This window comes from Pseudorca crassidens, chromosome 12, assembly GCF_039906515.1.
Source record: "Pseudorca crassidens isolate mPseCra1 chromosome 12, mPseCra1.hap1, whole genome shotgun sequence".
Lineage (NCBI taxonomy): Eukaryota > Metazoa > Chordata > Mammalia > Artiodactyla > Delphinidae > Pseudorca > Pseudorca crassidens.
In genome coordinates, this window is record NC_090307.1 from 24,060,956 (window position 1) to 24,074,263 (window position 13,308).

Genomic DNA, 13,308 nt, shown 5'->3' on the forward strand with positions numbered 1-13,308 from the left:
TTGTCACATTACTCCGTGCCAGAGCTTCCAGGGTGATTAGATATGGAAGATCCAAACATGCCATCTTCCACAAAGACCTGATGTGACTTGCTTCATCAGAATTCGCTTCTGCTGTGGCTGGGAGTGAGCTCAGGGCCAAAGTCCTTCGTCTCCCAGTTCAGCTGCCTGCAGTCATCAGAGTGGGTTGAAGTCACTCCTCCAGGAAGCCTTCCCTCATAAAACGTGACCAGTATTCTGCTGTTCATTCCCATGTGCAGTGTTGCCTGTTGGTTGTGTGTGAGACTGCGGTTTGGGGCTGAGTTCTGCCACTTCCTAGCTGGGCCTGGTATCGTGGACTTGAGCGGTGGGAGGAATTAGCGGAACAGTGCAGTGTGGCTTGGAGCATAGGATCAAGGTGAGAAGTGGGAGAGACCAGGAAGGAGACGTCTGCAGGGCCATTGACGGCATGAACAGGGGTAGAGCTGAGGAATGACAGGAAGGAAGCCGGTGTATCTGGGACATAGAGGTGGGGATGGAAGGACTAGGTGTGAGTCTGGAGTAGTCGGAGGAGGCCGCTTCACAAAAGGTCCGGGAGGCCCTTCTAGGGTGTTTGACTTTTGCCTTGAGGGCAGTGGAACAGGAGGGTGTCTCCAAAGGGCTTTAAGTAGGGAGTGGTGCGATCAGAGTTACCAGAAGTTTAAAGGAGGATTTAGAAAGGACAGGAGCAGAAGCAGGGAGAAAGGCTTAGAGTCTTTCGCAACAGTCCCCAGACAACAGATGCTGGACAGGTCAGACCCTGGATAGTGGCAGTCAGGATGGAGGAAGGAAAGAGACTCAAGAAATTCTTCGGAGACCAAATTGTGAGGACAAAGTGTTGAAGGAGGGCTGGGAGTTGCAATGAAGCTGCATCTAAGCATGTGTAGCTGAAAGTAAAGAGAGAGACCCAAACTGGAGGACAAGAGACCCATCATGATCACAACCGTATGTGCCCAGGTCAAGAGAAAATCATTTAACTGGTGTTTTCAGGGGAGGAGGGAGAACAGCTAGTGTCCAGTTTTGGCATCTTATCAAAATCAAACATTTTACACTTAGAAATGCCAAGCATTGGACAGAATTGTACCACACAAAGGCATTATAGTTTGTGGAAAGTTGAAGTGATTTTCGAGGGTGATTTTGATGACGTACAATTGTTACCTGAAATGCTGGCTCTCAAGCCTTGTAGTTCAGATACTCCCCAGGGCTCGTTGCACTTTTGCCCTCTGCTGAGGGTGGCTCTGAATTCTATGACGGAACCTGGGCCCCTCCTCGCTAGTCATCCCCAGGCTGTTAGCAGAGGCCTGACTGAAGAGGAAGTAAGCCAGGGGATGAGAGTCTCAGCCTATGTTTGTACACGTGCTTAAATAGCTCAAGGTGCCCCAACGTTTAAAACAAACAAATCGTGTCTCTCTGGGCACGTCGTTGCCCCTCATGTGTCAAACGAGGTTGTCAGACTAAGATTATCGATGGTCATGGAAGTCTGGTTCTAGGGTGGGTGTACATTTTACTGTGTCTACCAGAGCCTTTTATAAAACAAGTCTGTGGTGAATGCTCCTGTGACTTGAACTTGCCGTGACTTTTATGTTCCCTGGTTTTTCAGATATCAGTTTTAACACAAATGCAACAACAGGCTCTGTCACTGTGCTGTACTTTTCTGTCTTTTGTTACTCAGTTTTCTCTCCCACTTGCCTTTGTCGGTAAAGATGATATTTGAAAGAGTTCCACATCCAGCTGGGAATAAACTCTGGCCCGGGTCAGCTTGCTCAGGGGGTGGACATCCTCGTGGGGCATGGTCTGTGGTGAACCTGGGGATGAAGCGTCCCTCCCATGCCTGATGCCTCACCTCCTTTCCCACCGCAGCCCGTGCCGAGGACTTCTTCTATACGTCACAGGGAGGAGACACGTCCATCGAGGGTGTTGATGATGCTGAGGACTTTGAGAAGACGCGACAAGCCTTCACGCTCCTTGGTAAGGAACTTGGGGATGGGGAGAAAGGCCCAGAGGGTTGATCGCGTGGAGAAGAAGCATGGCAGTGTCCCGCTCTGCTTGCCAACCTTCGTGAGCTGGTGGGGAAGCCCTCTTGCTCTTGGTGAATATCTTCATACTCTTATTCCATCCCAACCCTTGGGCTCCAAAGCTTATGGCATGGAACTTTGGTGCCCTTTCTTAACAATAGGATTTGAGAGTTGATCTCTGAGGCATTGCCAAGTACTCCTTTTCACTCCCTCAGGGCATTGACACCAATGGATGAAAGCCAAGAAGAGCCGTGTCTTTATGTGTTGAGGGTCTGAGGCAGTGTGTTCTAGCAGAAGGAACATGCCTTAGGGACCGAAACCACCCACGTTCCACAGTCAGGGTCTCCAAGTGGGAAACAGACTGCAGAGGTCTAGTAGCTCTGCCATACATGCAGAGTTATTTCTGTTGTTGCTGTTTCCATATAGAACTTAGCAGTGGAATCTATAAATCAAGATCTCTCTGTCCTTCTGGGTCACCTTATAGTAGAGCTGGAGAAAACTGCCCCTTTCCCCGGCCAGTTTTGGGGGAAAAGAGCCCCCAAGTGGTAAAGTGGAAGGCAGTCTGTGCTTAACTGGCAAATTGAAGTGGTAAATTCCTGGGACCTGCAGCCAGAAAAGGGGAAGCTTGGGAAGTTAGCCTGAAATCCGCAAAGTGGCTCCGGGGGACCTGGTGCTTTCCCCAGCCCTTCCCTGACAGACATTTGGCTTCTGAGTCATGTGACCAACCCAGAGCAGCATTTCTTAGGTTCTTTGGGAATCAGGGAGGTTTCATCCAATGTCCAAATAAAGCATGGCCAAACAGGACACGCCCTGATCTCCGTATGGGGAGAAAGTCAGGACTGCATGTGCTGCAGTCTGAGTGCTGTTCACTTCTCTGGATAACTGGTGGATAGATGTGGTTTGCCTTTTGTACCCATGAGACAGAAACTGCACTGGTTATTCCAAAAGAGAAAAAATACTATAATTGTTAACAAGAGCAGTAGTAGATAATTAACTATAAATAAGAGGATTTTAGGGGTCTAGAAATAGTGGGTGTAAAAGAGCTGTCTCGAGGGAGAGGAGGAACAGCCAGTACAGGAGCTGCTGACTAGGAGAGCCGCCCACGCCAGGCTGAGATTGCGAACACTGCTAGGAGGATGTGGCTGCCCCAAGGTCAGGAAGCCCTCTGGCGGTAAAGGAACCTGCCAGAGGGTGCGGGCCATCCCTGGTCCGTGTAAGCAGCCTGTAGCGCCCTGGGGTGTGGTGGAGCCAGAACTTCTCAGACGCAGCTGCTAATGGGGGAGTGTGGCCTGAAGACACAGCTGGAGCTCACCTGGCGGGTGGCTGGGCTCCCAAGATGAATACTGATGACTGTGGAGGACCAGAGCCAGGGATGGAAATGGCTTCCTGCTGCTCTCGCCTTGTGAAGTCCTTGCAGTGCCCTCTCTTGACCAAGTGTGACGTGCCACCCGCAGGCCAAGGGGAAACGTTTACAGGGTCTAGCACCGGTGTGACACAGCAGGGCAAAGGAGGGCAGATTTGAAGCTGAGAGATGATAAACCGGGTACAGGTGTCCCTGAGTTCCCCAGCACCACGGAGCTGTTCTGTTCTCCAGCGCTGGGGAGCAGGTATAGAGGAGACTCGATGTTGAGGAGGATAGCAGTCGGCTAAGAAAGGAGAAGGTAGTGCTGGTGTGAGCAGTGGGCATAAGCTGGTCCAAAGAGATGGTTGTTCCCTCCAAGGCCCTAAGGAGACTAGGTACTTTAATTCTCAAAGCAAATGGAATTTTTAAAATTAATTATTTAATAAGCCATTCTTCCCTACTCTTTAATAAACATGTCCATTTTTTAAATTCCAGAGGTTGGCAAACTTTTTCTTAAAGGACATGATAGTAAATATTTTGGGCCCTCTTGGCCGTACGATTTCTGTAGCAACTACTTAACTTTGCCATTGTAGTGCAAAAGTAACCATAGACAAAATGTGAAAGGAAAGACATGACTGTTCTAATAAAACTTTATTTACAAAAACAGGCTGTGGGCTACGAGCCTTTCAGATTTAGTGTTTGATTTTTGTTTTGTTTTGTTTTGTTGCTTCCTGTAAAGAGGTACTGCTTATTCGGAGAATCCTGTATTAAAAAGGTACTTTCTGGTCAGTATAGCATAGGAATCTTAACTATTGTTAGGATTCAGTAGTCAGTCATCCAGTATCTACTACTTAAATTCCTACTATGACAGGGTGGTTAGGTCTTTGGAAATTGACAAAGCATTGTTTCCTAAGAATAAGAGAAGGGGAGAGGGAAGTGATCTATCCCTCTCATCCTGTGATGGGCCCAGCACCCACTTCCTGACTAGTTCTGTGGGACGTATCTGAGAGCACTCTACAGTGCTTTACTCCCCATACAGGTGCATAACCGTCCAGCCTCCTGTCTTGTCCTGGGTTTCAGCCTCTGGCTTTAACTGGTCTTTCTTTTGCCACTCTTACGCAGTTACACTCAGGACATGTGCCTAAATTGTTCACCCTCTGGCTGTTCTTTGGATTATTAGTTTAAGTAAAACCAGATGTTTGAACAATGCATGCATTTCTGTAGACATTTGCAAGGACTTCCGTCTGCGTAACAAGTATCAATACAGTCTTTCTGTCACTCATGTTTCTGAGCACCTACTGTGTGCCAGGCACTGGGGATATAATGATGAAGGAAGAACAGGGATTCGTTGTAATTTTTTTTAAGTTTGTATATTTTGAAGATGTTGTATAATAAAAATTAAAAAGTAAATCCCTGACCCTATGAAGTTTACACAGTAGTGGTCATCTAACACTGTGAAAGTGTAGAGTTAATTTGTCTAGTTCATGCTTGGGTTGTCCACTTTGTTGATTATCTGAGTAAAGTTTTTAATCCTAACATGACACATCTTTACTCCCATTTATAAAGGTGTTACTGACTTTTTTTTTTTTTAAGCCTGAGTAAAATATTGCCTTAAAAATAAGTAACTGCATCTGGGGAAGACTTTGGAGAACAACTGTATTATCTCTTAAACTGAATGGTAGGTCAACTGGTGTTCACTATATTGGTCTGTAGCCTTTTTTTAAGTCTGAAGTATTTGGTAATTCAAAAAGAAATGGTAATGCCTTAAAGCTAAATATAAATTTTCAGAGAGTATCCATGTCTTTGATAACTTACATGCATAAATAATAAAATCGACAGTAGATATCTGCCGCCAGTGTAGGTGTGTGTGTCTGTAACTGACGGAGCATATAGTGTGGTAAGCAACAGCCCCCGGGGGAACAGCCAGGGGCCGGCTGGCCGTCCAGCCCCGTAACGGCGCCCCCAGGAGAAATTTCTCCTCTTTCTCCGTTGGCGCTTCAGATGTGTGTCACAGATGTTTGCAGGATATTATGTTGGGAGAAAAATGACTGCAGATAGATGACCATTCTTACTAAACTCATAAAAACATCCATAAAGTGTTGGTTGCAATGAAGTCCAAAGTGGGTCTGCTTGATTGCCGCCTCTCCTCTGCTCTTGGAGGAGTGAAAATGGTAGTGTGACCCATCTGGTCTGATCGGGACAATCACCGTGAAGATATTTCTCTTTTAGTCCAAGGAGCCCCTTTGCCCTCTGAGCTGTTACTGTGAGTGGTAATTACTTGGTGAGGAGCCTGGATCGTTTTAGGAGTCACTGGCCCAGAAAGGAAAATGAAACATTTTTCCTTAAGTCCTTAAAAAGAGGGGAAAACATCCTTTCTATCCTACCGTGGATACTGAGTGCCATTCATTCATTTTTTTTTTCCCCAGGAGTGAGAGAGTCCCATCAGATAAACATTTTTAAGATAATTGCTTCCATCCTACACCTTGGAAATGTGGAGATTCAAGCCGAGCGCGATGGTGAATCCTGTAGTATATCAGTAAGTTGCCCACCGGCACCGGAGATAACACGTACACAGTTTACTCTGTCCGTAGAGCTTTATACAACTGAAATACCTTTACGCTTAGAGCACATTCATAGGTTATTTATTCTTAAGGGGAATCAACAAATTCTTTTCAAATCAGCTGCCATCAGTTTCTGTCACTGAGGGCAGGGAATTTAGTGGTTACTCAATAAATTATTTCTGATGGTTTGATTTCCCAAGTACCCGAGGTCCATGGAATTCTACAGTGCTATCAGCTCATGAGTACTTCCGGTCTGCTTGCAGGGATATGAGGGAGTGTTGGACACTGTGTCCAAGGAGCTTACAATCTAATTGGGTGGACAGGACAGATAACCACAGTTGCCAAGATTTTGACAGTACAAAGGAGAGAATACTGAGACATCTATATGACAGTATTGCAAACTATGAAGTGCTCCATAAATGCTCTTAATGACTGTTACTTTCTTGGTGCCCAGCGTAGTACCTTCTATGTGGGAGATAAAAAATGTCTAAGTGGGTGGGTGGGGGAACACTGCCGGTTACAAGTAGTATAGACAGCATGTTGTGTGCTCTCTGGTATGTGATGGTGTGGGGCTGGGCTAAAAAACTGATCTTCTGAACTTGAGTACGGAATCTGCAATTGTTTCTTTCTTTTAGGCCTCTTCTCTGTCCATTTATGGCCAAGTCCTGGGAGGTACAAAGTATGATTCTTGCTACCAAGGTCTTAGAATTTAAATAACTGGGGAAATACAGAAGACAGTGTTACAGAATAGGAATGTGGGCATGTGTCCAGGCCACGCACAAGCTGATCTTCTTTCAATTGTGCAGACATTTTTTAACCCAGTTAAACCTGGCCCTGCCTTGAGGGAGAGGAAGTCCTGAATGGTAGCTGGCATTTGGCCGAGCTCATCACCCCCATACACCTACAAGAGAAATAGCCTTGGATTTGGGACCCCTGGCCCCATCAGGCCTGCCGCCATCCTCCGCACGGAGTCTGCAGCCTCGTGAGAGGATCGCCCGCTGGGCCCAGTGTGAAAGCAGGGAATGCTGGAGCTGGGCAGCGCTCGGTGCCCCGGGACATCGGCGTGTGTGTGCGCCTGTCTGCGTGTGTGTGTGTGTGTGTGTGTGTGTGTGTGTGTGTGGCGGGGCAGTGTGGCTGGCCGTGGTGATGCTGGGAGACGGATCGAGGTGGGCAGAGGAGAACCTGGTGCCTTGGTGGGGTGGCGGATGGGCCGCTAGTGCAGGCCAGACACTCTTTAGGGCCAGTGAAGCATTGTCCCTCTTGAGAAGGGCACAGAGGGTCTGTGCCTCCCTTCCCAGCACGTCCCCATAAATGTCCCCCGGTTCCTTAGGGCAACCGTACGCTGCCTAGTGTCGGGGACAGGTGAGATTAGGAACACTGGCATTGAAGAACTCCTGATTTAGGCTGGCCAAATGCAGGGAAGCTGACAGATTTCCCTTGGCCTCCCCCCTCCCCTCCCCCAGTCTCCTCCTTCTCAAGGTCACATCCTGGTCACATCCCCCGTCGTGGGTTCTTACAGCGTTCATGCCTCTCCTCCGTATCTCTCAGCATGCCTGTAATTTTACATTTATTATGGGATGATTTGCTGTGTGTCTCTCTCCCTCATGAGACTCCAAAGTCTATGAGAATGGGGACTGTTTGCTCACTGTTGTATCACCAGCACCCAGCACGGTGCCCAGGACTTGGTAGATGCCCAGTAAGCAGATGGATGGATGATGGAGGCTCCAAAGGCTCAGGGGTGACGCAAGTGAGCAAATAGATGAACACTGGGCGGGGCTGACGGTGAGGCCCGAGGACCAGGGCCAGCGAGTTCCTGGGCGCCGGTGGCTGTGGGTTGAGTGAGGCCAGGGCGTCTTTGGAGAGCTAGGACTTGGGCTTATCAGGGAAGTGTCTCTCTGATCTTAGAGCTGATCTTCCGCACCAGCCTCTGCAGGTACCTTCAGGTGAGAAGGAGAGTGAACGTTTACTGGTGGTATTTGATCGATGCCCGTTTCCCCCACTAAACTCCAGGACAGTGTCTCCTGTGCTCACTCTTCTAGCCCTGACACACACTGGCACCCACTGAGTGTGTGTGTAAAGACTGTGTGAAGGAGGGCTATCAGGGCACACTTGGGGAAAGGGGGGGGGAACGGAGGACACAAATGGTGCTGGAGGGAGGGGAGGATGCCTGACAGGTGGAGGCTTGGACACCAGGCCCTTACTCTCAGAGACGACAGGAAGTCAGAGGTTTCTGAGCACAGGTACGTGGTCTAGGCTGGTCTCATATTGTTCTCCAGTTAAAGGCTGTGTCGAGAGCTAATTGAGAGTGAGAAATTGGAGTCGGGGCTGCCAGGGTTCAAATCCTGGTTCTGCCACTTACTGGTAGTTTCTTACCTGTTTCCTTATCTGCGGGCAGGGGTGATATTACCCACCTTGGCACAGGGCTCAAGGGCTTGAGTTCTCGACTGTTATCATCATTGTTGGCAGAGCCAGAATGGACCTTCTGAGCATCCGTCTCCCTTCACAGGGTTGGAAAGACTAAGGCCCAGAGAGAGGAAACTCTCTCTCTAAGGCCACAATGACAGTTAATGGCAAAGCCCAGCCAGCGTTCTTGCTCCACGCCACCGCCGGCCCTGCGCCTTCCTCTGGACGGGCTGTCTTCCACTAGCCTGATGTTCCCCATCCATGCCCAGCACGCTGCCGGGCACGCAGTGTGTGCTCGCTCGAGAAATGCTTTGCTAAGTGGGTGCTGGTGCACGGATTTTGGGTTATGCCTTGGGTACGTAGGGTGGACCTCCTGCTGTGGAGGGGTGTCTGTCCAGGTCCAGTGTGCCTTCTGCTTGGTAGTTGTTACTTTTAATTAAAGTGTGAATATATGTCCCGTAACTGCCAGAGTTACCTTGGAGATGCATTAGCATGCGATTACTTGGACACCAGAGGCAACTTGTTTCTTGAACTTGGCAATATGGGCCCACGAAACTCATCAGCTGCCTATGATGCTGGCTGTCTTTAATCAACAGTCAGGAGTGGGTAATAGATGGGCAGGCCACTCCCTGCTGCAGCCGATGGGAACCCGCCCTGTGGTGATGATTGAAAAGTACCAGCACTTGTGGAACTGTGTGTGTGTGTGTGTGTGTGTGTGCGCGCGCGTGTGTGCGTGTGTGTGTGTGTGTGTGTGTGTATGTGTGTGTGTTTACAGAGTACGTTAGCAAGCCGGTTCCACCACATTCAACCTACTGTCCCTCTCCCGGCCCCCCCACTTTTGTTGAGTAAAGCCAGTTAATGGCCTTTGTAACTATTACTCCAACTCCACAAACCACACTCTGGAAAAACTGGCCTTAATGACTTTTGGAGGTTCTTTCCTACTCTGACATTTTATTATTTTGTAATTGTGTGTATTTGGGTAGATGGATTTTAAGTATCTGTAGGAGGGAGAAAAAATGGGCTGGGGAAATGGCACAGTTATCTGTGTTAATTTTCATTGAACAAGCCTGCATTTACGCGGTGGCAGCGTCATCAGAAAATGATTCCCACAAGCAATTCAGGGCCATTAGGAGGTGGCACATGGCATTCTAAAGGATTCCCTTTCAGCCTCGGAGTTATTAAGCTCTCCAGCAGGCTCATGGCTGGGTTATCAACTTCCCCTGGGGGATTTAGATGAGGGAATGAATAATGGGCGAGAAGAACCTCTAGAGGAAAAGCAGGTTTTCTGTGGGGTGTTGTGAATGGGCAGCAAGGGGGACCCAGGACACCTACACACTTGGGAAATAAAACTGTGTGGGTGACTTGGTTATCAGGGACTCAAGGGCAAGGTGATGTGATTGGTACTTTGGGTAATTGAGGGTCAAGATGAAATGCAGCTGGCTACCTGGGTGCGTTCTTACACTTCTCTGGGGCTCAGTTTCTTACCTGTAGGTGAAGGGACTTATGCTGGAGGCACCCCTAGTTTTTCCCAGCTCTAAACATGAATATCAGTTACAGTGTTCCAAGTGATCTTCCCAAGTCAAAATCTGTTCCTTATTTTTTGCCATTTGTCCTAGCTCTCCACCTAGATTCGCTTTCTTTCCAAGTGGCAAGTGCTTAAAGAATGTAAATAAGTTCCGTCATGTGTTTAGTATGACCGGGGCTAAGATGAAAGCAAATCTGCTTGGAAGCTTAGGACGGTGTGATGTCAGTGTGCTGTCATCGTCCAAGGGGGTCAGCTCAGGGCTCGTCCCGAGCGCACTGCTCTAGACCGCGTGCGAGCCCAAGGTAACACTCAAAAGCGAGGACCTTTCCGGGGCTGTGGATTGAGCACTGCACGTGGAACTCTGCAGCTGGAAGCTACGTTCACTGGGATTTTGCCGCTGGCTCCTTATTCTTAACAGATTATCTGTTCCTAAGTTATCAGTTCTCATCCTGCACCCTTCACTCCGGAGCCCTCTCCTCCAGTTACCCTTCAGGCCCTGGCAGGGGAGGAGGGGACAGGGAAAGTGGAGAGTTGTTTTTTAAAGCCCTGCTGCTGATGTGTTCATGAGCAGGTATTATCAGTTTGAGCAACACTCTTTGGGCCCCTATTGTCACCTAGTGGTGTGAGAGTGCATGAGATGGCTGGGGCAGTGGCTAGGGATGAAATGGGGTTCTGGGGGGCCTAGAGTTGGGTTCCTTCCCTCCCTAGAGCATGGTGGTGGGCTGTCCTCCACGCCCCTCCTGAACCCTTCTCCCATGTCTCTTCCAGCCCAAGGATGAACACCTGAGCAACTTCTGCCAGCTGCTGGGGGTGGAGCACAGTCAGATGGAGCATTGGCTGTGCCATCGCAAGCTGGTCACCACCTCGGAGACCTACGTCAAGACCATGTCCCTGCAGCAGGTGGTCAACGCACGCAACGCCCTGGCCAAGCACATCTACGCCCAGCTGTTTGGCTGGATCGTGGGGCATGTCAACAAGGCCCTGCACACCTCGCTCAAGCAGCACTCCTTCATCGGGGTCCTGGACATCTACGGGTAGGACGGTACCTCCTGCTGCCGATCACTGGTGTCTTCCTGCTGGCATTTTAGAGCCAGCGGGGACCTTGCAGACCTTCCTGGTGGTTCTCAACCAGGGGAGTGTGAAATATGGGGGAAGGGAGCATTTTTGGCTGGGTCTCTGCCGGCACTTGGTGGCCCAAGGCCAGAGATGCTAGGTGTCCTACAATACAGAGGACAGTCCCGAGGAAGAATGGACCCTATCAAACACCAGTAGCTCCCCCACTGAGAAACCCCACAGACACCCCTTTGTCCTCGTGGGAAACTGAGGCCCAGAGATGGCAGTGTCTTGTTCAACATCAGACTGGAGGTTTCTGTGAACTTAAATTCAGGTTTTCTACTTCAGTTATGTTTTATTTAAAACTATCATCCGACCTCATTCACGATGTTACCAATCAAGGTGATTGTTTTAATACCGTAACTGTGCCCAGGGCTGTGATACAGATTGATACTGTGTGTGGTCATTCCTGAAGTTTCTCTGCATTTTAGAATTCTAGCCTAGTGGAAAAGACAGTTACTCATGACAGTGTAACTTACAGGGAGAGGCAACCTGGCATGTAGAGAGTGTACTTCACTAGGCACTGGGAGACTGGCTTTCTGACTCATTGCTGTCCCCTGCTAGCTGAATGACCTCTACAGATCACAGCCCTTCTATTCTTTAGTTTCTACAGCTTGAAAGGAAGTTTTGAGCCACAAGTCTCTCTTAGGTGCATTCCAGGTCCTTCCAGAATTGCTTGAAATTATATGCACTGGGCTGAAACCTTACCTGCACTTCTTTTATGATCAATGTCCTGCCCTCTTTAAGCTAATAATAGATGAAATCCTCCTGGATCTTTGTATCACAGAGGTCATGGTTTCTGTCTTAAAATAGAACTTTGGACGCTTAGAAGTGCAGAGTTGTAACAGCCACGACACTCTGGTAGAAACGACTGCTCAGTGGGCTGACAAGCTGGTGCTCGCCTCATGTTGAGGCTGTAGTAAAGGAAAACCTCCTCTAGAAGCGGCCGCTTTCCCGTGCAAAGATAGGCTCAGCTCCATCTCTGATGCGCTTGTTCATCACTGGGCTTTGAATCAAATCATGTCACATGCTGTGGCAGTAAACTTGATTTCTGGCATCACAGAGGCTTCCAGAACATGCTGAAGAGTTAAGTCACATGCACGAGCTACATAATACAAGAGACAACAGAAGAAATTGTAACAGGGTCGGTTTGAGGGTTTGGAAACTTGGTGCTGTACGAGTTTCAAGGCAGAAGAGTGCACGCTTGTTGGCACAGTCAGGAAAAGCTTCACGTGGAAGGTGAGGCTTGAAATCGATCTTTCAAGGAGAGAGTAGAACACGGGCGGGGGGGGGGGGGAGACCCTTTGGGACAGGAGCACAGTCCAGATGGTAGGAAAAAAGCCACCTCCTAGGTGATGCGGAGCACAGTGGAGGATGACCTGGGGGGAGGCAGGAGAATGCATCCTCCCCGGGCTCTCCAGGGTTCTAGCCGAGTGACTGTGGGCATGCCACTTCTCTTCTGCTCCATTGAGTGCCTGCTTTTTGACTCAGCCCTTCCAGTTGCTCTGGGGAGAGCAACATAGAACAGTCTGTGCACCCTGGAAACATACTACCGAGCTGTCAGTAATTAATTCTGTGTCATTCATTCCTCTGCCATGAGTATTTTCAGGTAATTGGGTTTCAAAAAAACTGACCTTTAGTGTCACATTCTGATGTAAGAGCTAGAGAAAGTCAGGATGCAGCATCTGACCTGGTTCCCTTAATCTACTTGGGCAAGTTTCTATTTTTACTGAGTTTTCGGTGTGGGAAGATTAATGTGGAGACTCACTGTTCTTGTTTTTTAACATCTTTATTGGAGTATAATTGCTTTACAACATTGTGTTAGTTTCTGCTGTATAACAAAGTGAATCAGCTCTATGCATACCTGTATCCCCATATCTCTTCTCTCTTGCGTCTCCCTCCTTCCCACCCTCCCTATCCCACCCCTCTAGGTGGACACAAAGCCCCGAGTTGATCTCCCTGTGCTATGTGGCTGCTTCCCACTAGCTATCTATTTTACATTTGGTAGTGTATATATGTCGATGCTACTCTCACTTCGTCCCAGCTTCTCCTTCCCCCTCCCCGTGTCCTTAAGTCCATTCTCTACATCTGTGTCTTTATTACTACCCTGCCCCTAGGTTCATCAGAACCATTTGTTTTTTTCGATTCCATATATATGTGTTAGCATACGGTATTTGTTTTTCTCTTTCTGACTTACTTCACTCAGTATGACAGACTCTGCGTCGATCCACCTCACTACAAATAACTCAATTTTGTTTCTTTTTATGGCTGAGTAATATTCCATTGTATATATGTGCCACATCTTCTTTATCCATTTGTCTGTCAATGGATACT

At 48.5% G+C, this 13,308-nt stretch overlaps 1 protein-coding gene across 2 annotated transcripts in view; it reads left to right on the forward strand.

The window, feature by feature from the left end:
• Positions 1 to 13,308, forward strand: part of MYO5B (myosin VB) — a 386,602-nt gene that overhangs the window by 232,915 nt on the left and 140,379 nt on the right. For both annotated transcript variants that reach the window (XM_067699124.1, XM_067699125.1), the window contains exons 8-10: positions 1,876 to 1,983; positions 5,799 to 5,908; positions 10,630 to 10,895. In XM_067699124.1, coding sequence (XP_067555225.1) covers positions 1,876 to 1,983; positions 5,799 to 5,908; positions 10,630 to 10,895 — 484 coding nt within the window. The remainder of the gene's footprint in view (positions 1 to 1,875; positions 1,984 to 5,798; positions 5,909 to 10,629; positions 10,896 to 13,308) is intronic.